Source organism: Erythrolamprus reginae, chromosome 5 (assembly GCF_031021105.1).
Source record: "Erythrolamprus reginae isolate rEryReg1 chromosome 5, rEryReg1.hap1, whole genome shotgun sequence".
NCBI lineage: Eukaryota > Metazoa > Chordata > Lepidosauria > Squamata > Dipsadidae > Erythrolamprus > Erythrolamprus reginae.
Window position 1 is genome coordinate 101,091,094 of NC_091954.1, and position 23,373 is coordinate 101,114,466.

The 23,373-nt window shown below is 42.2% G+C and overlaps 1 protein-coding gene across 1 annotated transcript in view; it reads right to left on the reverse strand.

Moving 5' to 3' along the window:
• SLC2A2 (solute carrier family 2 member 2) overlaps positions 1-23,373 on the reverse strand; it is a 49,764-nt gene that overhangs the window by 20,547 nt on the left and 5,844 nt on the right. Inside the window, exons 2-5 of the mRNA XM_070753624.1 lie at positions 14,598-14,693; positions 11,356-11,546; positions 2,541-2,665; positions 764-879 (exon numbers count right to left, since the gene is read on the reverse strand). Coding sequence (XP_070609725.1) covers positions 764-879; positions 2,541-2,665; positions 11,356-11,546; positions 14,598-14,693 — 528 coding nt within the window. The remainder of the gene's footprint in view (positions 1-763; positions 880-2,540; positions 2,666-11,355; positions 11,547-14,597; positions 14,694-23,373) is intronic.

The window sequence follows — 23,373 nt, forward strand, 5'->3', positions numbered from 1 at the left end:
TTGTTCCACTGGTTAATTGTTCTGTCAGGAAATTTCTTCTTAGTAGTAAGTTGCTTCTTTCCTTCATTGGTTTCCACCAATGCTTCTTCTACAATTATCTTGAACAATACTTGAACAATTATCTATTCTTCATCACAGGCAACTGGTACCAAATTTTCTGATAACTTGCTGATTGCTGAGTCCTTGGAGAGGGGCAGCATATAAATCAAATAAACAAGCAAGCAAGCAAGCAAGCAAGCAAGCAAACAAACAAATAAATAAATAAATTCATTCTTAACTAAAGTACAGATAAAGAGTCAATCATTTCCCCATCTATATTAAGAATGCCTTTAAAATATGGTGCTGAGCCGGGGTGGCGCAGCAGGTAGAGTGCAGTACTGCAGGCCATTGAAGCTGACTGTAGATCTGTAGGTCAGCGGTTCAAATCTCATCACCGGCTCAAGGTTGACTCAGCCTTCCATCCTTCCGAGGTGGGTAAAATGAGGACCCGGATTATGGGGGCAATAGCCTAGCTCTGTTAAAAAGTGCTATTGCTAACATGTTTCAAGACGCCCTGAGTCTAAGGAGAAGGGTGGCATTATAGATAGATAGATAGATAGATAGATAGATAGATAGATAGATAGATAGATAGATAGATAAATAAATAATAAATAATTGAATGAATGAATACATGAATACATGAATACATAAACAAACTAGAGTCATGACAGCATAATCTAGTTAAATGGATACAGAGTCCTCCATGCACTGCAGTCTTACCTACCTGGCTGACGAGGATACCGATAACAACAGCCAGCTGATTCAGGGTGCCCAGAGCTCCGCGGAGAGCGGTTGGAGCTATTTCTCCAACATACAATGGAGCAAGTCCAGAGGAAAGCCCTGGGCAAATACAAAAAGACAAGGGCACTGACTATAGCATCTTAAATCATCAAAACAGTCATTTCCCCAGCTATCTTAAGAACGCCTTTAAAATATGGTGGAAAATCATATTCCCAAAAATATAAGTCATATAAGCGTTATAAAAAACACTGAGCACATCTATCTGTTTCAAGAAAGTAGCTCTGTCAGTAAAGAAAATCAAATGCTTTCTACATGGGGCTACCTTTGAAAAGTGTTCGGAAACTTCAGATCATGCAGAATGCAGCTGTGAGAGCAGTCATGGGCTTTCCCAGGTATGCCCATGTCACACCAACACTCCACAGTCTGCATTGGTTGCCGTTCAGTTTCCGGACACAATTCAAAGTGTTGGTAATGACCTATAAAGCCCTACATGGCATCGGACCAGAATACCTCCGGGACCGCCTTTTGCCGCACGAATCCCAGCGACCGATTAGGTCCCGCAGAGTTGGCCTTCTCCGGGTTCCATCGACAAAATAATGTCATCTGGCGGGACCCAGGGGAAGAGCCTTATCTGTGGTGGCCCCGGCCCTCTGGAATCAACTCCCCCCAGAGATTAGGACTGCCCCTACCCTCATTGCCTTTCATAAACTCCTGAAAACCCACCTCTGTCACCAGGCATGGGGAAATTGATATACCCCTCAGCTGTTCCGTTTTATGTATGGTTTGTTTGGGCTGTATGATTGTTTTTAATAAGGGTTTTAAATTTTTTTTGTAATATTCGATTTGTACTTTCTATTGCTTGTTGTGAGCTGCTCCGAGTCCTCGGAGAGGAGCGGCATACAAATCTAATAAATTATTATTATTATTAATTATTATTATCATGTCTCCCCTGGTCCTTTCTTTCTAGTTTAGCAAGAAGTAGGCTGTAGTCTACTTTGTCAAATGCCTTGCTGATGGTGATGGGTGATTGAGTTCCTGTTTCCCCAAGATTCGCTGCACGAATCCCAGCGACCAGTTAGGTCCCACAGAGTGGGTCTTCTCCGGGTCCCGGCAACCAAACAATGTCGCTTGGCGGGGCCCAGAGGAAGAGCCTTTTCTGTGGCGGCCCCGGCCCTCTGGAACCAACTCCCCCCAGAGATTAGAATTGTCCCCACCCTCCTTGCCTTTCGTAAGCTGCTTAAAACCCACCTCTGCCGCCAGGCATGGGGGAATTGAGATACTCTTTCCCCCTAGGCCTTCACAATTTTATGCATGGTATGTCTGTAGGTATGTTTGGTTTTTATAATAATGGGTTTTTAACTGTTTTTAGTATTGGATTATTGTTATATGCTGTTTTGTTACTGTTGTTAGCCGCCCCGAGTCTGCGGAGAGGGGCGGCATACAAATCCAATAAATAAATAAATAAATAAATAAAATAAAGAGAAGGTCCCTGGTTCGATCCTTAGAATAACTATTGTTAACTAACTAACTAACAGAATAACTATTATTGTTGTGAGCAGCCTCGAGTCCTCGGAGAGGGGTGGCATACAAATCTAATAAATAAATAAAATAAACTAGGGAGACCCTCAATCCTAGAGAATCACTGCTCCCAGCCAAGTGTTGATAATGCAGCCTGTTCTTTTTTCACTTGTAAACAATCACAGAAGTGTCAGGAAAAATCCAAGGAAGAAAAGCTCTATTGAGAATCAGCTTTAACTTACCACCATGCAAGCCTGTTAAGACTCTTCCAATAATTACCAGGATGTGAGAAGGGCCTTTTTTTGCCACTATTAAAAATAAATTCCCAGAGACTGCAAAAACATTCACCAGTAGCATGGCTCTCACTCTAGAGTAGCAGGAAAAGGCATATCAAACAATTAATATAATAAAGGCATATTAAAACATGAACAAAAGTATATTAAAACATTAATATCCCAAAATAACTTATTTATTTATTTTATTTTTTCATTTGTCCAATACACAATACACATGGAAGAGAATAGACATGAAGTAATATATAAAGATATTATGTAAAAATAGAGGAGAAGATATATGAAAGGAAGAAAATATACATGATATATGAGATAAAGGAAAGACAATTGGACAGGGGACGAAAGGCACACTAGTGCACTTATGTACGCCCCTTACTGACCTCTTAGGAACCTGGAGAGGTCAATCGTGGATAGTCTACTCTAAGGGAGAAATGTTGGGGGTTAGGGGTTGACACCATTGAGTCCGGTAATGAGTTCCACGCTTCAACAACTCGATTGTTAAAGTCATATTTTTACAGTCAAGTTTGGAGCGGTTAATATTAAGTTTGAATCTGTTGCGTGCTCTTGTGTTGTTGCGGTTGAAGATGAAGTAGTCATTGACCGGTAGGACGTTGCAGCATATGATCTTGTGGGCAATATTTAAATCGTGTTTTAGGCGCCGTAGTTCTAAGCTTTCTAGACCCAGGATTGTTAGTCTATTTTCGTAGGGCATTCTGTTTCGAGTGGAGGAGTGAAGGGCTCTTCTGGTGAAATATCTTTGGATGTTTTCAAGGGTGTTGATGTCCGAGATGTGGTATGGGTTCCAGACTTGATCTGCTGGTGTCTACATAGTGAAAGCACCTCAGTAGTAGATAAAAAGCTGAACATTGGTGGGTAGGCAGCCTATTTTTGTCAAACCCACCAATAATAACAGTTATCACTAACCCGAGTCTCCTTTGAAGAGACTAAGTAATCTTGATTAAAACTGTACCACTTTTGTGTTAACTAAGTTTAAGGATGCTGCTGCTATAATTTACAGGCAGGGTTTACTCCTTGCCTTTCATGAGGGGTTGTTTTCTGAATTGGCTAGGCTCATTTATGGTGCAAAAAACCAAAATCTATACAGAATAGTCCCTGGTTTACAACCATACTGGAGCGTGCCAATCTCACTGCTGTAAATTGTGACCGTGATAAAATGGATGGTTTTTAAGTGAATGGCATGGTCTTTAAGAGAACCATGGGTGAAGTTTTGCCGAAAGACAGACGTAAATGCTGAATTTTGGCAAAACAGTTGTAAAACATGGTCCTTGCAAATGGCTATTGGTGGGTTTGTGTTGCCAAACTTAAAGTTTGCTCATGTGACCACAGGAGTGTTGGCTAGCAACCATCAGAACTTTGAATCTGGGTCATACAGCATGTAGCCCTAAGGTACAGAGTAGAACAGAATAGAATAGAATTCTTTATTAGCCAAGTGTGATTGGACACAAAAGGAATTTGACTTTGGTGCATATGCTCTCAGTGTACATGAAAGAAAATATACAATTGTCAAGAATCATGAGGTACAACACTTAATGATTGTCATAGGGGTCAAATAAGCAATCAGGAAACTATCATTAAGATATATAGTAAGGATACAAGGAACAAGTTACAGTCATACGGTCATAAGTGGGAAGAGATGGGTGATAGGAACGATGAGAAGATTAATAGTTATAGTAATGCAGCCTTAGTGAATAGTTTGACAGTGGTAAAGGAATTATTTCTTTAGCAGAGTGATGGCGTTTGGGGGAAAAACTGTTCTTGTGTCTAGTTGTCTTGGTGTGCAGTGATCTATAGCGATGTTTTGAGGGTAGGAGTTGAAACAATTTATGTCCAGGATGTGAGGAGTTAGAAAATATTTTCACGGCTGTCTTTTTGACTTGTGCAGTATACAGGTCTTCAATGAAAGACAGGTGGGCAGTAATTGTTTTTTCTGCAGTTCTGATTATCCTCTGAAGTCTGTGTCTGTCTTGTTGGGTTGCAGAACCAAACCAGACAGTCATAGAGATACCAATGTCAGACTCAATAATTCCTCTGTAGAACGGTATCAACAGCTCCTTGGGCAGGTTGAGCTTCTTGAGTTGGTGCAGAAGGAACATTCTTTGTTGTGCTTTTTTGATGACGTTTTTGATGCTAGGTGTCCATTTTAGATCTTGCGATATGGTAGAACCTAGATATTTGAAGGTCTATACTGTTGATACTGTGTTATTTAGTATTATAAGAGGTGGTAGTATGGGTGGATTTCTCTTAATGTCTACCACCATTTCTACAGTTTTGAGTGTGTTCAGTTCCTGATTGTACCAGTTGCACTACAAGGTTAGTTGTTCAATCTCCCATCTATATGCGGATTCATCATTGTCTCGAATGAGGCTGATCCTTTGCAAATTTCAGTAGTTTAACAGTTGGATCGTTTGAGATGCAGTCATTGGTATAAGGAGAAAAGAGAAGTGGTGAGAGTACACAGCCTTGGGAGAGGCTGTGCTAATTGTACAGATATCTGATGTGATTTTGCCTAGCTTCACCTGCTGCTTCCTGTCTGTTAGGAAGCTTGTGATCCACTTACAAGTGTATTCAGGTACTGCTAGCTGATTTAGTTTAGTTAGAAGATGGTGTTGAATGCTGATGGTGTTGAATGCTGAACTAAATTCTAAAAAGAGGACCCTTGCGTAGGTCTTTGGAAATTCAAGATGTTGTAGGATGTAGTGCAGAACCATATTAACAGCATCATCTGTTGATCTATTTGCTCGCTATGCAAATTGCAGGGGTCTAACGGTGATGGTTTTCAAGTGGGACAATTCTAGCCTTTCATAAGCTGAGAAGTAGCTTTTAGCTTAGTAACTATACAATCCCTAAACAGGCTTGCAAACCACAGAAGGTTTTTTCCCCAAACTCATTTTCCCCAAACATCATCAAAAAGCACAACAAAGAATGTTCTTTCTGCTCCAGCTCAGGAAGCTCAAACTGCCCAAGGAGCTGCTGATACAGTTCTACAGAGGAATCATTGAGTCTGTCATCTGCACCTCTATAACTGTCTGGTTTGGTGCTGCAACCCAACAGGATCGACACAGACTTCAGAGGATAATCAGAACTGCAGAAAAAAAATTAGATTAGATTAGATTTATTGGATTTATATGCCGCCCCTCTCCGCAAACTCGGGGCGGCTCTGCCAACCTGCCTTCCATTGAGGACCTGTATACTGCACGAGTCAAAAAGAGGGCGGGGAAAATATTTGCTGACCCTTCACATCCTGGACACAAATTGTTTCAACTCCTACCCTCAAAACGTCGCTACAGAGCACTGCACACCAAGACAACTAGACACAAGAACAGTTTTTTTCCGAACGCCATCACTCTACTAAACAAATAATTCCCTCAACACTGTCAGACTTTCTACTAAATCTGCACTTCTATTCTACTAGTTTTTCTCATCATTCCTTTCACCCATTTTCTCCCATGTTGACTGTATGACTGTAACTTGTTGCTTATATCCTAAGATTTTTATTAATATTGCTTCTTCATTGCTTATTTGACCCCTATGACAATCATTAAGTGTTGTACCACATGATTCTTGACAAATGTATATTTTATTTTATGTACGCTGAGAGCATATGCACCAAGACAAATTCCTTGTGTGTCCAATCACACTTGGCCAATAAAAATTCTATTCTATTCTATTATCAGTGGTTAACTCACATCACACAGCTGCCAGAAAATAAAACATGGATGGACAGTTTTATGCAGGGGTGGGCTGCTGCCCGAACCGGGAGGGGGGGGGAACGCAGTGAGGTAGTGAAAATGGAGCTCCATCCTGTGACAAATTTTGGTTATTCTATTCAGCTAGACGATGGGAAAAATTATGGAAAATTAATTATAAGATGACACTGTCTGTATCATATAAAGAGAATCTACACAAGATGTTTTACCGGTGGCACTATGCTCCAGCACAGCTAGCCAAAATCCATCCAAGTATAAGCAATAAATGCTGGCAATGCAAAACTGCCATAGGAACATACTATCACATTTGGTGGTTATGCCCGGAAGCAAAAAGATTTTGGACCAGGATTCAAAATTGGTTGAAGGAAATATTAAATTATCAATTAGAAACAAAACCAGAAATGTATCTTTTGGGAATAATCAGAGGACAGCATAGCAAAGAAGATTACTATTTAATAACCCACATACTAATGTCAGCAAGATTGGTGTTTGCACAAACTTGGAAACAAGAAAAGATATTTCTCCCTAAGACTCTCCACGATTGACCTCTCCAGGTTCCTAAGAGGCCAGTAAGGGGCGTATATAAGTGCACTGATGTGCCTATCGTCCCCTGTCCAATTGTCTTTCCTTATCTCATATATCATATATTTTCTCTCTTTTCCTTCTACTTCTCTTCTTACTTTCTATCTTTATATATATTACTTAATGTCTATTCTCTTTCATATGTATAGTATATTGGACAAAGAATAAATAAATAAATAAAAAATAAATACCAAATGAAGAGATGGTGATTAGGAAAATGTTAGACTGTGCTAAATTAAGTAAATTAACATATGAATTACAGAATAAACAAAATAAGGACTACTATAGAGTTTGGGGAAAACTATATAATTGGATAGAAAAAAAAATAAGAAATTGAACTAATATTTAAGGGAAAGAAATGAACTAACAAAAACAGAATTGTAAAATATTAAACATTAAGTAAATTCAATTTAATTTGTATATATATAGGTATGTTTATATGTTTTGTTTTGTTTGCTCGTTTGTTTGAATTATAATCAAAATTTAAAATTTTTTAAAAAATGGAGCTCCATTGCAGAGCACCCAATTTGCACTGAAAGATGTTGGAAGAAAATGCAGGGCATCCTGCATAAGCCACGCCCACAGTGTGGTAGTAAAAATTGTGGTAGCCCTTCACTGGTTTTACGCCTCTCAAAAGAAGTGTCATCAGGTGGTTTCGTAGCTCCTTTGTGCTGTACTTGGCAGCAGCTCTTCTGTGTAAATACAGTGGTACCTCGACATACTAGTTTAATTCGTGCCAGAGCCAACCTCGTATGTCGATCAATTCGTATCTCGAACCAATGCATTTAGATTTGGCTGGAAAAAATGGAATTCTTGCACCACCTAGTGGACGCTCGGCTCGTATCCCGAATTTAAGCTCGTATGTAGAACAGAAATTTTGCTTGCCTCTCTGCTCGTAACTTGGAATACTCGCATGTGGAGCAGCTCGTATCTAGAGGTACTACTGTATACCGCTATCCTCTTCAGTCCCTTAATCGTGGTCCAGTCCTATTACATTTGCACAGCCTAGATAAAAGGTAGCCTGCATCAGTGCTTTGAATTATTCTAATAAAGGTGAAATGCAAACACCCTTCAGCTTCCCATCCTTCAAACTTCAGTCCTCTGCTAATAAATTCGGAGAGGTAGCAGCATCGGCTTTTTGCTCTGTCATTCTCTTTTCTCATTATAGCTGCAATTTTTTTCATCTTATCCAACGTGGCAGTTAAACATTGTTTTATTATTTTATTTCCAATCTCTGTACGCGGTCTACATCTGCAATTCTGGGAGGCTTGCAATACACAGGACTGAAAAAATTCTCTTTGAAAAATCAAACGTGGAAACCTGTTCCCGTTCTGAGATCCCACAGAAAGCCTTTTATCACTTTCCCGGAAAATGTTAGAGTGACTGCAGGAGATAATACTACAGTGTTCCCTTGATTTTCGCGGGTTCGAACTTCGCGAAAAGTCTATACCACGGTTTTTCAAAAATATTAATTGAAAAATACTTTGCGGGGTTTTTCCCTATACCACGGTTTTTCCCACCCGATGATGTCATATGTCATTGCCAAACTTTCATCCGACTTTAATAAATATTTTTTTTAATAAACTTTAATAAATAAACATGGTGAGTAATGATCTAAATGGTTGCTAAGGGAATGGGAAATTGCACTTTAGGGGTTTAAAGTGTTAAGGGAAGGCTTGTGATACTGTTCATAGCCAAAAATAGTGTATTTACTTCCACATCTCTACTTCGCGGAAATTCGACTTTCGCGGGCAGTCTCAGAACGCATCCCCCGGGAAAATCGAGGGAACACTGTATTGTGAAAAGAGGGGGCTACTGCTGAGAAAACTTATTCTTGGGGGCCCTGTCCCCAAGTCTTGCAGTATGGGCAGTGAAACATTCTCTCCAGAGTAATCTTTTAAGCAAAATTTCTCAACCTTGAGTATTTGAAGCTATGTGGACTTCAGCTCCCCAGTTAGCTATGCTATGTGGTCAAGCAGACATTTTGGGAAACTGTCAAACAGAACACGAAGACAACTGATTTCTCTCTTCTTTGTTCTCAGGAAATTATAGATATATACTGTGTTTTGTTTGGGCTTCGGCCAGCCGTTGCTCGCACATATGGGAGAGATGCGGCACAAAGTGAGTGCGAAAGCCTGGTTGACAGCCAGGAAGACATGGCAGACAGCCCTGAGGATGAGGCCACTGGTTCAGAGGAGTTGGCAGATAGCACGCAGGACCCAGCAGACAGCCCAGGGGATTTGGCATGCAGCCACTCAGACAGTCTATCCTCATTGGATTCCGATGCAGAACAGCTCATAGACATGCGTAGCCGGAGAGCCATGCAAAGGAGGGCTCAATTAAAGGACTATTACCAGTGATCAGAGTAGCACCTGGGCTGGGTGTGGTTCTCATCCTGAGGGCTGGGTGTGGTTCCCCTAATGAGGGCTAAAGGTATAAAAGGGAACAGAGGCAAAAGGCAAACTGTGGCTGTTTATCTGTGTGACTTTGTGGTTCCTGCTCTGAAGCTTCTGTTCCGTGCCTTTGGATTTCAATCGAGCCTTTTCAGGCACATGGGAGGTGAAATCTCTGGGACTAGCTGTTTGCTCTCAAGACTCCAAGATTCAAAAGACTCCTGAAACATTTCTGCTCCGTGCAGGTTGTTTTTGTTTGCTTTTTCCTGTGCTTTGTATTTGGCTGACTTACGCCTTGCACTATACTTTATTCCTGACAAGAAGGACTGTTTTTGTTAACCCTTTTTTGTTTGTTTAATACAAGTTTGCTGATTAGAAAAGCACGTGTGTGTTTGATTTCTTTTCCTTGGACTGTTACTAATTGCCTGAGCCCAGTCAGGCAGAACATACTGTATTCTACCATTAAGCTGCTTCATCGTTAACATCAACCAAACTAGCAGCCAACTTATTCCTTAAAATAACTCTGCATCTCCAAGATGTCTGGGTAAGATCCTCAGCCTGAAATCCTAGAATAGGCCTATCCTGCTTGATATGATTGGACCAAATTCATTGGGAATAGATGAATAAATATCCACGCTCTGAACAATATAGTGTTTTAAAGATGACAACCTGAATTGCACCCAGAAACTTACCAGTAACCAGTGCAGCCCTTGAAGAAGAGATATTACATTCTGTATGTTGCAGTGTCAGTCTTACGAAACTTAAGACGCTCCTGAAGTTTGGATGTTATTGACTCTGCAAAGCATGGAAGACTTAGTTCCTTCCAAACTGTGGACCAGGATGCTGGATGAGCCCATTTTTTGAGATGTGAGTGTGTCACCCAGAATAGGATGTGTTGTTTTTGATTATTTATTATTTTTAAAGGATCGTTAAGTACCCAGCATCACATGGTTAGTGGCTGGCCATATAAATGGATAGATAGATAGATAGATAGATAGATAGATAGATAGATAGATAGATAGATAGATAGATAGATAGATAGATAGGCAGGCAGGCAGGCAGGCAGGCAGGCAGGCAGGCAGGCAGGCAGGCAGGCAGGCAGGCAGGCAGGCAGGCAGGCAGGCAGGCAGGCAGGCAGGCAGACAATGATGATGAAGATGATAGATAGATAGATAGATAGATAGAAAGATAGAAAGATAGAAAGATAGAAAGATAGAAAGATAGAAAGATAGAAAGATAGAAAGATAGAAAGATAGATAGAGACAGACAGACAGAACAGAGGTTTTGAAGTATTTTTAGAAGAACTACCAAATTCTGTAACAACTTTGTTCCCTATTCTGGTAATCTTGCAAGACTCATTTTTCTCACCATGCATATGTATATACAAATTAATAAATCTGAATTAGACTGTGTTGTTTCTCTGTGTCATATAATATATGTGGGTATTTCCAAAATTATTTATTTATTTATTTATTTATGCATGCATGCATGCATGCATGCATGCATGCATGCATGCATGCATTTACTGTATTTATGCATTTATTTATGCATTTATTTATTCGTGTTTATGTAGTATATTGGAGGTGGTGATCTTTTGAGAGCTGAATATAGTGAAATTTCATTTTAGTGTACATCAATTAGTGTACATTCGGTGACAATAATTATTCTATTCTATACTATTCTGGATGGATGGATGGATAGACAGACAGGCAGACTGATAGATAGACATTCACATGCCCAATGAAGGCCTACCAAATTTTTTACTACCACACTGTGGGAGCAGCTTATGTAGAACGCCCTGCATTTTCTTTCAACGTCTTTCAGTGCAAATTGGGTGCTCTGGGGTGGAGCTCCATTCTGACTACCCCACTGCGTTCGCCCACCCCTGCACATGCCTTACTTTCTTAAATTTTCTCAAGCTGTCATCTCATTATAATTTCTGCAATGTGTCAATAGTGGTCAGAACCCTATAAGAATGTTTTTCATTATATGATTCATAGAGAATGTCCATTTTATTTTCCTAGCAAGACATGAAATCCAACAAAGAAAAATGTTACCCACCGTGGCATCTTTTCCCCAATCCAGCCAACGGTGAAGGAGGAAATCATCCCGCCAACAGCAAACATAGAGACAGACAAGGACCAAAACATCATGACTGTTGGATCTTTCGATACTTCAATAATTAAAAATGCATTAGAGGTGTTCTGAGTACTTGAAATGTTCAGGACCTTTGCATAGTGCATCATTATGATCTGCATTGACAAAAAGGCATTAAGTCATTTCATTACTCCTAAAAACTAAATTTATTTCGGCAGTGCATGTTTCACAAGCTTGAATTTGCCCATCACCTTCTTCTGGATGAGAAGCGAAACGAAGGAAAAAGAAAGTCCAGTGGCCTTTTGAAAAAGCACATTTTGGTTCTGGATTTTTAACAACTAAGAATAACAACTAAGAATACGAGTACAAGTGCACTAGAGTGCCTTCCGTCCCCTGTCCTATTGCTCTCCTATATCTCCTATACCTTTCTTCTATTCCTATATCTCTTCTTCCATTCTTTCATTGATAGGTTCTATTACCATACCTTCTTTTCTATTCTTTCATAGATATATTTTACTATGAGTATCTCCTCTATAACGGGTACAGGTATGACAGTTTTGGTATACAGTGATCCCCCGTTTATTGCGTCCCCAACCATTGCGAACAGGGTACTTCGCGATTTTTCAACCCGGAAGTCAAAATACCATCTACGCATGCGTGCCCGTTTTTTCTATGGGCACACATGCGTAGATGGCAACCGGCTTCCCTGGGTCTTCCCCCTCTTGCTGGCGTCAGCGAGGAGTTTCCCCACCGCCCACGCAAACTCCTCGCTGCCGCCCGCCCTTCGCCCGCCCACGCGGTTCATTCTCGCCGCTTTCGAGCTGAGTCCTGAAGCGAATTCGCTCCAGGACTCAGCTCGAAAGCGCGGAGAGCCAGCGTGGACAAGCCGTTCACTAGCGCTGGCTATCGGCGCTTTTGAGCTGAGTCCTGGAGCGAATTCGCTCCCGGACTCAGCTCGAAAGCGCCGAGAGCCAGCGTGGACAAGCCGTTCGCTAGCGCTGGCTATCGGCGCTTTTGAGCTGAGTCCGGAAGAGAATTCGCTCCCGGACTCAGCTCGAAAGCGCCGAGAGCCAGCGTGGAGAAGCCGTTCGCTAGCGCTGGCTATCGGCGCTTTTGAGCTGAGTCCGGAAGAGAATTCGCTCCCGGACTCAGCTCGAAAGCGCCGATAGCCAGCGTGGAGAAGCCGTTCGCTAGCGCTGGCTATCGGCGCTTTTGAGCTGAGTCCGGAAGAGAATTCGCTCCCGGACTCAGCTCGAAAGCGCCGAGAGCCAGCGTGGAGAAGCCGTTCGCTAGCGCTGGCTATCGGCGCTTTTGAGCTGAGTCCGGAAGAGAATTCGTGCCGAGAGCCAGCGTGGAGAAGCCGTTCGCTAGCGCTGGCTATCGGCGCTTTTGAGCTGAGTCCGGAAGAGAATTCGCTCCCGGACTCAGCTCGAAAGCGCCGAGAGCCAGCGTGGAGAAGCCGTTCGCTAGCGCTGGCTATCGGCGCTTTTGAGCTGAGTCCGGAAGAGAATTCGCTCCCGGACTCAGCTCGAAAGCGCCGAGAGCCAGCGTGGAGAAGCCGTTCGCTAGCGCTGGCTATCGGCGCTTTTGAGCTGAGTCCGGAAGAGAATTCGCTCCCGGACTCAGCTCGAAAGCGCCGAGAGCCAGCGTGGAGAAGCCGTTCGCTAGCGCTGGCTATCGGCGCTTTTGAGCTGAGTCCGGAAGAGAATTCGCTCCCGGACTCAGCTCGAAAGCGCCGATAGCCAGCGTGGACAAGCCGTTCGCTAGCGCTGGCTATCGGCGCTTTCGAGCTGAGTCCTGGAGCGAATTCGCTCCCGGACTCAGCTCGAAAGCGCCGAGAGCCAGCGCGGAGGAGCCGAAGATTGGGGGTGGCGCGGCTATTTTAAAATGTCGCCGCCGGCATGGGGGGCTTGCCAGCACCCCCCGGACCCCCAACCCGGGTTTGGGGGGCTGCTAGGAAGCCCCCCATGCCGGCGGCAAACAGCCGCGCCGCCCCCAATCTTCGGTTCCTCGCTAGCGCTGTGGGAGTAAAAACACCATCTGCACATGCGCAGATGGTGTTTTTACTTCCGCAGCGCTACTTCGCGAAAACCCGCTCGTTGCGGGGGGTCCTGGAACGGAACCCTCGCAACGAGCGGGGGATCACTGTATTCGGGTTTATTCCCGTGTAAGATTTAGAAATTTCTGGTGACGTTTCGACGAGGTCCCACTCGTCATCTTCAGACTGGTGCTTCTGTCCTTGTTCTAGGGCAAACACAGCGAGACCTGAGCTGCCTTCCTTCTATAAATACTGGTGGCTGGGTGTGGTTTGATGGCTCAGCAATTGCCTGCTGTGTAGAAACTTCCTGGTGAGTCAGTGGGGTAACAGTGGGGTCATTGATTTAACTGAGGTATGCTGATTAGTTAATGAATGTGGATTAGGAGTGATATCCTGAGCAGTTGGAGCTTACAGACTACTTGGTTGTTTTGCAATGTGTGTTCTGAGTCTGGTTTCAGTTTCTATGGCTGAGATACGTTTGTTAATGAGGGCTGGTTTCCAGATGTCGGGTAGGCAGGAAGTATCATCCCCAAAATATGAACAAGTGGGATGATACCAATTCTCAGAGAGAATTGAGCAGCTGTATAAATTTAATTAATAAATAAATAAAACTAAATAATACATAATTGAAGTTGTTGCTTAGGAATTGGCCATGAGGATCACCATCAGTACAAGATATATATTCTGAGCGTTCTCTATCTCAACAGCATTTTTTCTCCAGATATCTCAACCTGCAGTGCTAACTCGTTGAAGAAAAGTGGCTTTGTGGTTACATGCATAACCGTGCAAGTTTTATACTAATTGGGAGTTTTCACACCTCTCGCTGCTGAACTTGGACCCCTAATGGTTATGTGTTAGGCGTGCATGAAAAATAGCTTAGAATACACTTAACATGATGAAAGAGACTGGCAGTACTTGAATGCGTGTTGTCCTTTTATTTTTCTTATGCGTCAAATTGGGGTGCATGGCCCTAGCTTGCTCAAATCACGCTGGGTTAAAACTAATTGTAACTGTGAGGGCAGATGAAAGATGCTGAGTGGAACCTGGAAAGCTTCAATCACTCTCACACTGCAAAGAAAGGGGCAGCCCAGCGTCTCTTTCCTGAAGATATCCAGATAGTTACGATGTCCCACGTCCCAAATATGGGCAAATAATCAAATTGACTTGCCTGTTGAGGAGCATTGATGACTCCAATGCAGTAGCCATATTGGAAAAAGCCCAGAACGGCAGTAAAGACTGAGAGAAACAAAGTAAATGTCACATCCTACGAGAGAAGAGCAAAAATGAGAGGAGGAGGTCACATGGTATATTCCCATTACATCAGACTAAAGAAGAAATGACATATACTTTTCAACCCTTTGCTTGGAATCCTTTGAAAAGCTCCAAGAGTTCATCGGAACGATGTCTTCAAAGATCAGCAGGATTCAGAACATTTTCATCATTTCTTTTGATTTTCAACTATGGGTGTTGTGGTTAGCTCTGGCCCAGCTCCTGCCCCAAGGACTGTGGATGTGGGGGAGACATCCACATGCTGCAGGCCTGTTTTCCCCCCGGTGCAATCTGCTGATGTAGGCTCCTCTGACCAAGAAGACATGAGTGACAGGGAGGAGGAGAGTGTGGCAGACAGCTCAGAAGGAGATCAATTATCTAGCTCCTCCTTGGATTCAGAACAAGAGTTAATGATACAGCCACGCATGCAGAGAGCGATGCATAGGCAACAATAACTGAGAGATTATTATCAAAGAAACTGAGGCCACCTGTGGTTGGGTGGGGCTGTGGTAATTAGTGAGGCTGCTATAAATCGCAGCCTGTGGGTTTGGCCATTGTGGAGGATTATCTGAGCGTTTCGTGACTGCTTTACTGACTTTGACCTTTTGTGTGCTGATTTTTCCCCGCTTTGAAACTAAAGCAGAGCAAAGTGTGTTTCACTTTGTGAAAGAAGAAGGACTATGAATTGCCCCACAGCTGCAAGATAAGTATCACAGAACTGATAAGGGAATTGTACAAATTACCAGTTTGTTTGGAGACGAGTGCTCTTTGCTATACCAAAAGAGGGCTTAGGTTAAGTAAATTTTCGTTATAAAGAACATTGTTTTGAATTTTCAAAGGTGTGTGTGTCTGAAATTTGTACCTGTGAATTTTTGGGAGGAGTCTACCAGAGAGCCCGACAGAACAATGGGGAAGGCCCATCAGATGTGAGAAGGGGCACTTTTTGGCCAGGAAGGGCAACGGAGGGAAAGTCAAGATGGCCGCCACCATCCCATGATGTCCTGACCTGGATATGGGCCAGAGTGTCCAAACAAAACCCTGTCTACAAATTTTCACCACCATTTTGGTGGGCGTCATTTGGTCATGTGACTGAGTGTGTATAAATTATATGAAATTGGCCACACCCACTCAGTCAAATGCCCCCCATCTAGCCACTCTCTCAAAAACCATAGTAAATTTTTTTAGAACCCACCTCTGATCTCCATAGAATTTTTTTTACATACTAATGTTGCTCTTTTTCAGCATTTTATGAACATTTTGAACAGAAAAGCAGATGAGCATTTTGCTGGCATGAGTTTAATTGCGCCTTACAGATTTCAGAAAAATCTCACAGTTGTACATCAGTGAGGCTCTTAACAAGCAGTCAGATAATTGTGTGGAACAATTGCCACGAATTCCATTATGTGCCTTCCAGAGCCCCACTAATTGTAAATATGTGCATGATACTTTTACTTTCCCGTCTAAACCCAACTGTCAATGTTTCAACCAATCAGAACGCTTAATACACATTCAACTTATTTACATTGCTTCAATGCATATTTAACAGTCTGATTAATACATCAAGCAGAAAACAGCAGTTATGACTTGTGGTTCACGAATATAGTCTCCTTTTAATTGTCTAGGAGGAAAGTAATAGAAAAGTTATCAATACCTGGCAAACTACCGTATTTGAGTATAAGACGTACCTATTTCCCTCTAAAAGGGGCTGAAAATTTGGATGCATCTTAAACTCTGAATGTAGCTTTTTCCAGCTTTTTTTTCCAGCTGAAGAATGTTTTTTCCAGCTCTAACAAGACACTAATGATCTTCGCGGCTCTTCCCAGCTTGCAGACTTTTTCATTGCTACTTTCTCCAAAGAAGGTTTTTTACAGCTCTAAGTCTTTGCAGACTTTTTTTTTCATTGCTACTCAGGTTTTTTAAAGCCCTAACCAGGGGATAAAATAATGTGCTGAAGCTGACCAGACTAAAGATGCTAGCCATATGGCTGTCTGGTAGGCAGATTTTTTTCCCATATTTTCCTCCCAAAAAAACTAAGGTGTGTCTTATATTCTGAAAAATGCCATGCCACAAAAAGGTAATTCACAGTTATTGGTGAACCTATTTGGTGTAGTGCATTAATTTTTGTTTATATGGGTAATCCTCGACTTACAACAGTTCATTTAATGACTGTTCAAAGTTACAACGGCACAGGAAAAATGTGACTTATGATAATTGTTCATAGGTATGACCTTTGAGCATTCCCATGGTCATGTGATCAGAATTCAGTCATTAAGAGAATGCCATGGTTGGAAAGAGAATGCTGATGCCATTAAGTGAACCCATTGTTCACTATGGCGAACATTATTTCGTAGTCCTCGACTTACGATCACAATTATTAGAAACATAGAAGATTGAAGGCAGAAAAAGACCTCATGGTCCATCTAGTCTGCCCTTGTACTATTTCCTGTATTTTATCTTAGGATAGATATATGTTTATCCCAGGCATGTTTAAATTCAGTTACTGTGGATTTACCAACCACGTCTGCTGGAAGTTTGTTCCAAGCATCTACTACCCTTTCAGTAAAATAATATTTTCTCATGTTGCTTCTCATCTTTCACCCAACTAACCTCAGATTGTGCCCCTTTGTTCTTGTGTTCACTTTCCTATTAAAAACACTTCCCTCCTGAACCTTAATTAACTCTTTAACATATTGAAATGTTTCGATCATGTCCTCCCCTTCCCTTCTGTCCTCCAGACGGTGCAGATTGAGATCAAGATCCCAAGGTTACCATACTGAAATCTAGAGAGTGGCTACCAAATAGCAAACAATACAATAACCCTATACTATACATTACAAACTTATTGAAGGTGGTTACGTAACCACCTATTATTTTCATATTTTACATTTCAGACAATCCAAAAAAGAAGAAAATACATTTATCTATGCTTTTCTGTCCAACAGCAATAGTAGAAAATGTTTACGTCGTCAGGCATGGGGGAATTGACATGTTCCTTCCCCCTAGGCTTATAAAATTTGTGTATGGTATGCTAGTGTGTATGATTGGTTTTTAACTTGTGGTGTTCTTAAAATTAATTTAATATTGGATTTGTCTTGTATTGCTGTTGCTGTGAGCCGCCCCGAGTCTGCGGAGAGGGGCGGCATACAAATCTGATTAAACTAAACTAAACTAAACTAAACTAATCATAACATGCCAGTTATTTCACTATGAATTTACTTATTTGCAGCATCTCTTCTGATTTCTAGCCACTTATAAAGCTTATCCCATACGGTAAAGAAATCTTTCTCTTGTTTGTTTTGTAATTCATATGTAAGTCTAGACATTTTGGCACAATCCATTAATTTATTTATTATCATGTTATCTGGCAGGAGATTATTGTCCTTCCAATTTTGGGCATAAGCTAGCCTTGCAGCAGTTAGTATGTGAATGATAAAATAGTATTTCGGTTTGGTATAATGTCCTCTGATGATTCCTAATAAATAAGTCTCCGGTCTTAATTCTATATCACATTGTATCATTTCCTTTAACCATTTTTGTCCAATAATTTCGTGCCCTTGGACATGCCCGCCATAAATGATAATATGTTCCATTTTCCTTTTTACATTTCCAACATAGGGGATCTGTGTTGGGATAAATTTTTGCGAGTCTGGCAGGAGCGAAATACCATCGGTAAAACATCTTATATAGACGTTTTGAGGGTAGGAGTTGAAACAGTTTGTGTCCAGGATGTGAGGGGTCAGTAAATAATTTCACAGCCGTCTTTTTGACTCGTGCAGTATACAGGTCCTCAATGGAAGGCAGGTTGGCAGCAATTGTTTTTTCTGCAGTTTTGATTATCCTCTGAAGTCTGTGTCGGTCTTGCTGGGTTGCAGAACCAAACCAGACAGTTATAGTGGTGCAGATGACAGACTCAATGATTCCTCTGCAGAACTGTATCAGCAGCTCCTTGGACAGATAGAGCTTCCTGAATTGGCGCAGAAAGAATATTCTTTGTTGTGCTTTTTTGATGACGATGATGTAGTGTTCTACATCATGATTTCATTCATGTTTTCCCCCATTATTATTATTTGAATATCCCTGTCTTTGCACTCTATATACCCATATCGCATCTCAGACATTAACACCCTTGAAAATGTCCAAAGATACTTCACCAGAAGAGCCCTTCACTCCTCCATTCGAAACAGAATACTCTACGAGACTAGACTTTCAATCCTGGGCCTAGAAAGTTTAGAACTAAGACGCCTTAAACAAGATCAAGGGATTGCCTACAAGATCATATGCTGCAACGTCCTGCCTGTCGGCAACTACTTCAGCTTCAACCACAACAACACAAGAGCACACAACAGATTTAAACTTAATATTAACCGCTCCAAACTTGACTGTAAAAAATATGACTTCAGTAACCGAGTTGTCGAAGCGTGGAACTCATTACCGGACTCCATAGTGTCATCCCCAAACCCCCAACACTTTACCCTTAGATTATCTACGATTGACCTATCCAGATTTCTAAGAGGTCAGTAAGGGGCGAGTACAAGTGCACTAGAGTGCCTTCTGTCCCCTGTCCTATTGCTCTCCTATATCTCCTATTCCTTTCTTCTATTCCTATATCTCTTCTTCTATTCTTTCATTGATATGTTCTATTACTATACCTTCTTTTCTATTATTTCTTAGATATATTTTACTATGAGTATCTCCTCTATAACCTTCATCATGTATTTTACTATGTGTATATAGATATATATCCACTAAAACCCTAATTGTGTATTGGACAAAATAGATAGATAGATAGATAGATAGATAGATAGATAGATAGATAGATAGATAGATAAAAATAGTCAGTGTCCTGAGAAATTGTAACAATGCGCCCACACGTGAAGGAATAACTAACAGTTATTAAAAGGGACATAAGACCCCCAGGTCGTCTTGGCAGTACATTCCCTGAGTTGCATCATCTGCTACAAATAAGCTATTCCTGCTGCATCCATTGTGCAAAGTGGCAGCTGAGCCAGACATATGCCGCCATGCCAGCTTGCCAAAATTGCCTACCCTTTAATGAAAGCAAATTAACATCTGATCGCCAGTCCACCAATCTAATAAATTAACTGTTCGGTTAAGTTATTATAGACATTTAGCTGCTGCCTTTTTTATGTTTTGTATTTGGAGAGCTCATAATTAGCAGAAAATTGGTTTTAACTCTGTAATTGCTACGACATGGCAGACAATAGCAACTGTGATCCCAGCGATGACTTATTTTACATTATTTCATTCAAATTCATACTAGTTACTGTGTTCCTACTAGATATTCTTCCTTGCAAAAGGATGTGACTCATCTGCAATATTCTCCTTTTTTTCTGAATTGAATTTCTCTATGCAACTTTCAGCTATGTGTAGTTTACATCAGTGTTTCCCAACCTTTTTTGAGCCGCGGCACATTATTCATATTTTCAAAATCCTGGGGAACATTGAGGGTGGGGGCGCTAAAAAAATGTTTGGACAAAAAAACCCTCTCTCTTCCTCCCTTTCGCTCTATTTCTCTCTGACCACCTTGCCGCCACCCCACGGCTACTGCCCGGTGCCGCTGCCGCCACTGCCCTCCCACTTCCGCCGCCCTCCTGCCGGGCCCCAAAGCTCACCTGCTGCTGCCGCCAGGGAAACTCCAGCTGGGTGGGGTGCTGCAGCTGCCGGAAAACTTGTAAGGCGCAAAGAAGAAAGCTCAGCTTCCGGTCTCACAACTTTTTGCTCTTTGCACTCTCAGCAAAAAGTTGCGGGACCAGAAGCTGAGCTTCCTTCTTCACGGCACACCTGACCATGTCTTGTGGTACACTGGTGTGCCGTGGCACACCGGTTGGGAAATACTGGTTTACATGATGTGGTCATTCATACACAATGAACAGCAAGCATTCATATTGTTGCAAAAGGCAAAGGCAAAATCTAGGGAAGTCTTGCAGCAAAAACACTCCTGTTATATTTCGTTACAAGCTAGAATTTCCATAGGCTAGAATTTTCCCAGGACTCCAGGACTCCTCAGAGCTCCATGTTTGCAAAGCCTAGGGTTCAAAATTCATGCTAACTTATGCTAACTAATGCTAACAGCATAATGTGAACTAAGCACCCATATGTGGGTTTGGATCACATCTGGGCATGCCCAACCATGTGATCTTAGACCCACACAAGGAATACTAAACACTACCTTCACTAACCATGAGAAAGCCTACCTAAACACAAAGGATTTCAGATACTGTTTGAAGGCTTCTGGGATCTGAGTTGGTCAGCATATTCCACATAGAGAGGCATTAACCTCCAATCCATTCAGCTCACATGGGTTGGGACCTTTAGCAAGCCCTCTGTCACCTATCAGGACAGTCAAAATCATTATAGACAAAAGAATTGTTGTGATCTCTCAAGAGCTAACAGGTCAAGCTTAACATAAGCTTTTGTGGATGAGAGCCTTCTCTATCATAAATGGCATTGATTTGTTAGCTGAGAAAGAGCCAGAAGACACTTTCAGAATAATCTTTGCAGAATAATTAGAATATGTAGAATTGCCTCGAATTGCAAGGTGGGAGCAAATAAATTTAATGACAACTAAATAAAAAAATAAATAGCTTAAAGGGGGCTGGAAATGGAGAATAGGATGTTTCAACTGCTAGAGAGCAAGGTCTCCTAGTGAGAATTACATATGCTGTTGAAAGTCCTTACAAGAGCCATAAACTTGGTCATCAACCTTCCATCCTTCCGAGCTCCATAAAATGAGGACTCAGATTATTGGGGGCAGTACAGGGATGGCTTCTCACTACTGATTCACTTTCTCCCGTACCACATGCAGGGGTGGGCAGCAGGCAGGACGGGGTGGAACACAGTTCCACTGGTGGAAATGAAACTGCATGCCCAGCTCCAGTTGACCAGCAGCAGTAACTTCCTGGATTACTGGCCAGCTCAGCTCCCCTTTTTTCCCCTGCTGCTGCTGCTGTGCGCTCCTCGCTTTTTTCCTCTTTCCTGCTTCCTGGCCTCAGACAAACTTCCCTCTCTCCTGCCCGGCTCCCCTCCAGCCTCACGCGGCCACCTCCCAAGGCCAGGAGAGCTGCTCCATGCCAAAGCAGTCTGGGCTGTGGTCTTTTTCCCCTCACAAAGACCTCACTCTGCCCACAGCTGAGAGGGGCGGCATACAAATCTAATAAATAATAACAATAAATAATAATGAAAAGGCATCGTGCAGCAATAACAGGTCACTTGAATGATGATTGTTATGTCCTTACCCCCCTGCCTTTATTTTGCCGCCCAAGCTGCTGCCGCGCCGCCGCCGAGCCCCTCAGCTGCTCGGCGGCCGGGGGAAACCCCCTTCGCAATCGCTGCCAAGCTTCCCACCAAGTGGGAAGGGGTGTTGTGTCCAGAGGACAGTTAGGCCTTGTACCCACCCCATATTCCTTGGGCGGGAAAATACTGCAAGGTCATTGGTTGGCTCAGCCTGGCAGCCCAGGATATATATACCTGCCAGGCACGGCCATGTTGTTGTTGTCTGGAAGGTAACGGTTCACAGAAAAGGAACAAGACAACAACAACATGGCCGTGCCTGGCAGCTATATATATCCCGGGCTGCCAGGCTGAGCCAACCAATGACCTTGCAGTATTTTCCCGCCCAAGGAATATGGGGCGGGTACAAGGCCTAACTGTCTTCTGGACACAACAATGATGATCGTTCAAGCCATTCCCACCTGGTCACATAGCCAGCAAGCCATTCCTACCCAGTCACATGACCATCAAGCCACACCCACAAAATAAGATACACCGACAGTATGGCAGTAAAACTTTTGGCTGCCCATTACTGACCACATGGCTGCGTACATATTGCACACTGAATAGCCAAGCTGCATATGGGCAGTGCCGAAAATTCTCAATTTATTTTTTTAAAAAGGGCTGAAAACAAGACGCTGGCACATGACTTTTGAAGAGAAAAGCCAATCTCCTTATTAGATACATCATCTCCATTTGCCAATCGCTTCTGGTACAGAGTGCTTTCTGTTTCCTGGCCCTGCTATGTACATAAAAAGGTTAAAGCTAGAATAAACAAAAGTCACCCACAGTATTGTTTACAGCAGCTTTAAAAAGTTCTCTTCTTTTGATCCATGGATATAGAAAATGCAGATGGCTATTTCAAATCCTCTGCCCTTTTATCTTTTGCCTGTTTTTCCATGTCTCTCTTTTTTTCTTTCTTTCTGTGTTTACTAGCCTTCAGTCCCATTTTGCCAGTTAGCTGTTTGTGACGTTTGTTGAGCTTTAAGAAATACATTTTTGTTGGCTGAACTGAATGACCTGTGTGCTTGCTCCAATCTGGAAATAAAGATTGAATTGATTGCGAATGTGCTTGCGGGAAAACTGAGCTGTAAGTTACCCTTAATAATTTTTCCTTCCCACTCCCTCCTTTGTCAGAGGTAATGGCTCAGTGTCTTAAAAGACATCAGAGAAGATCTATGCGCCAACAGTTCGAGTCCTAGCACTATGTAATGGTGTGAGCTCCTGCCACTTGGCTCAGCTCCTACCAACTGTTCTGCCGGCGTGTTTCAACCGCCCGTAATTACAGGGTAATTAGTCCAGGAAGACACACACCACACTATAAAAGGAAAACCCAAAAGTTTTTATAAACAGAAAAACAGAAACAGCTCCCTTTTTAAATGTCA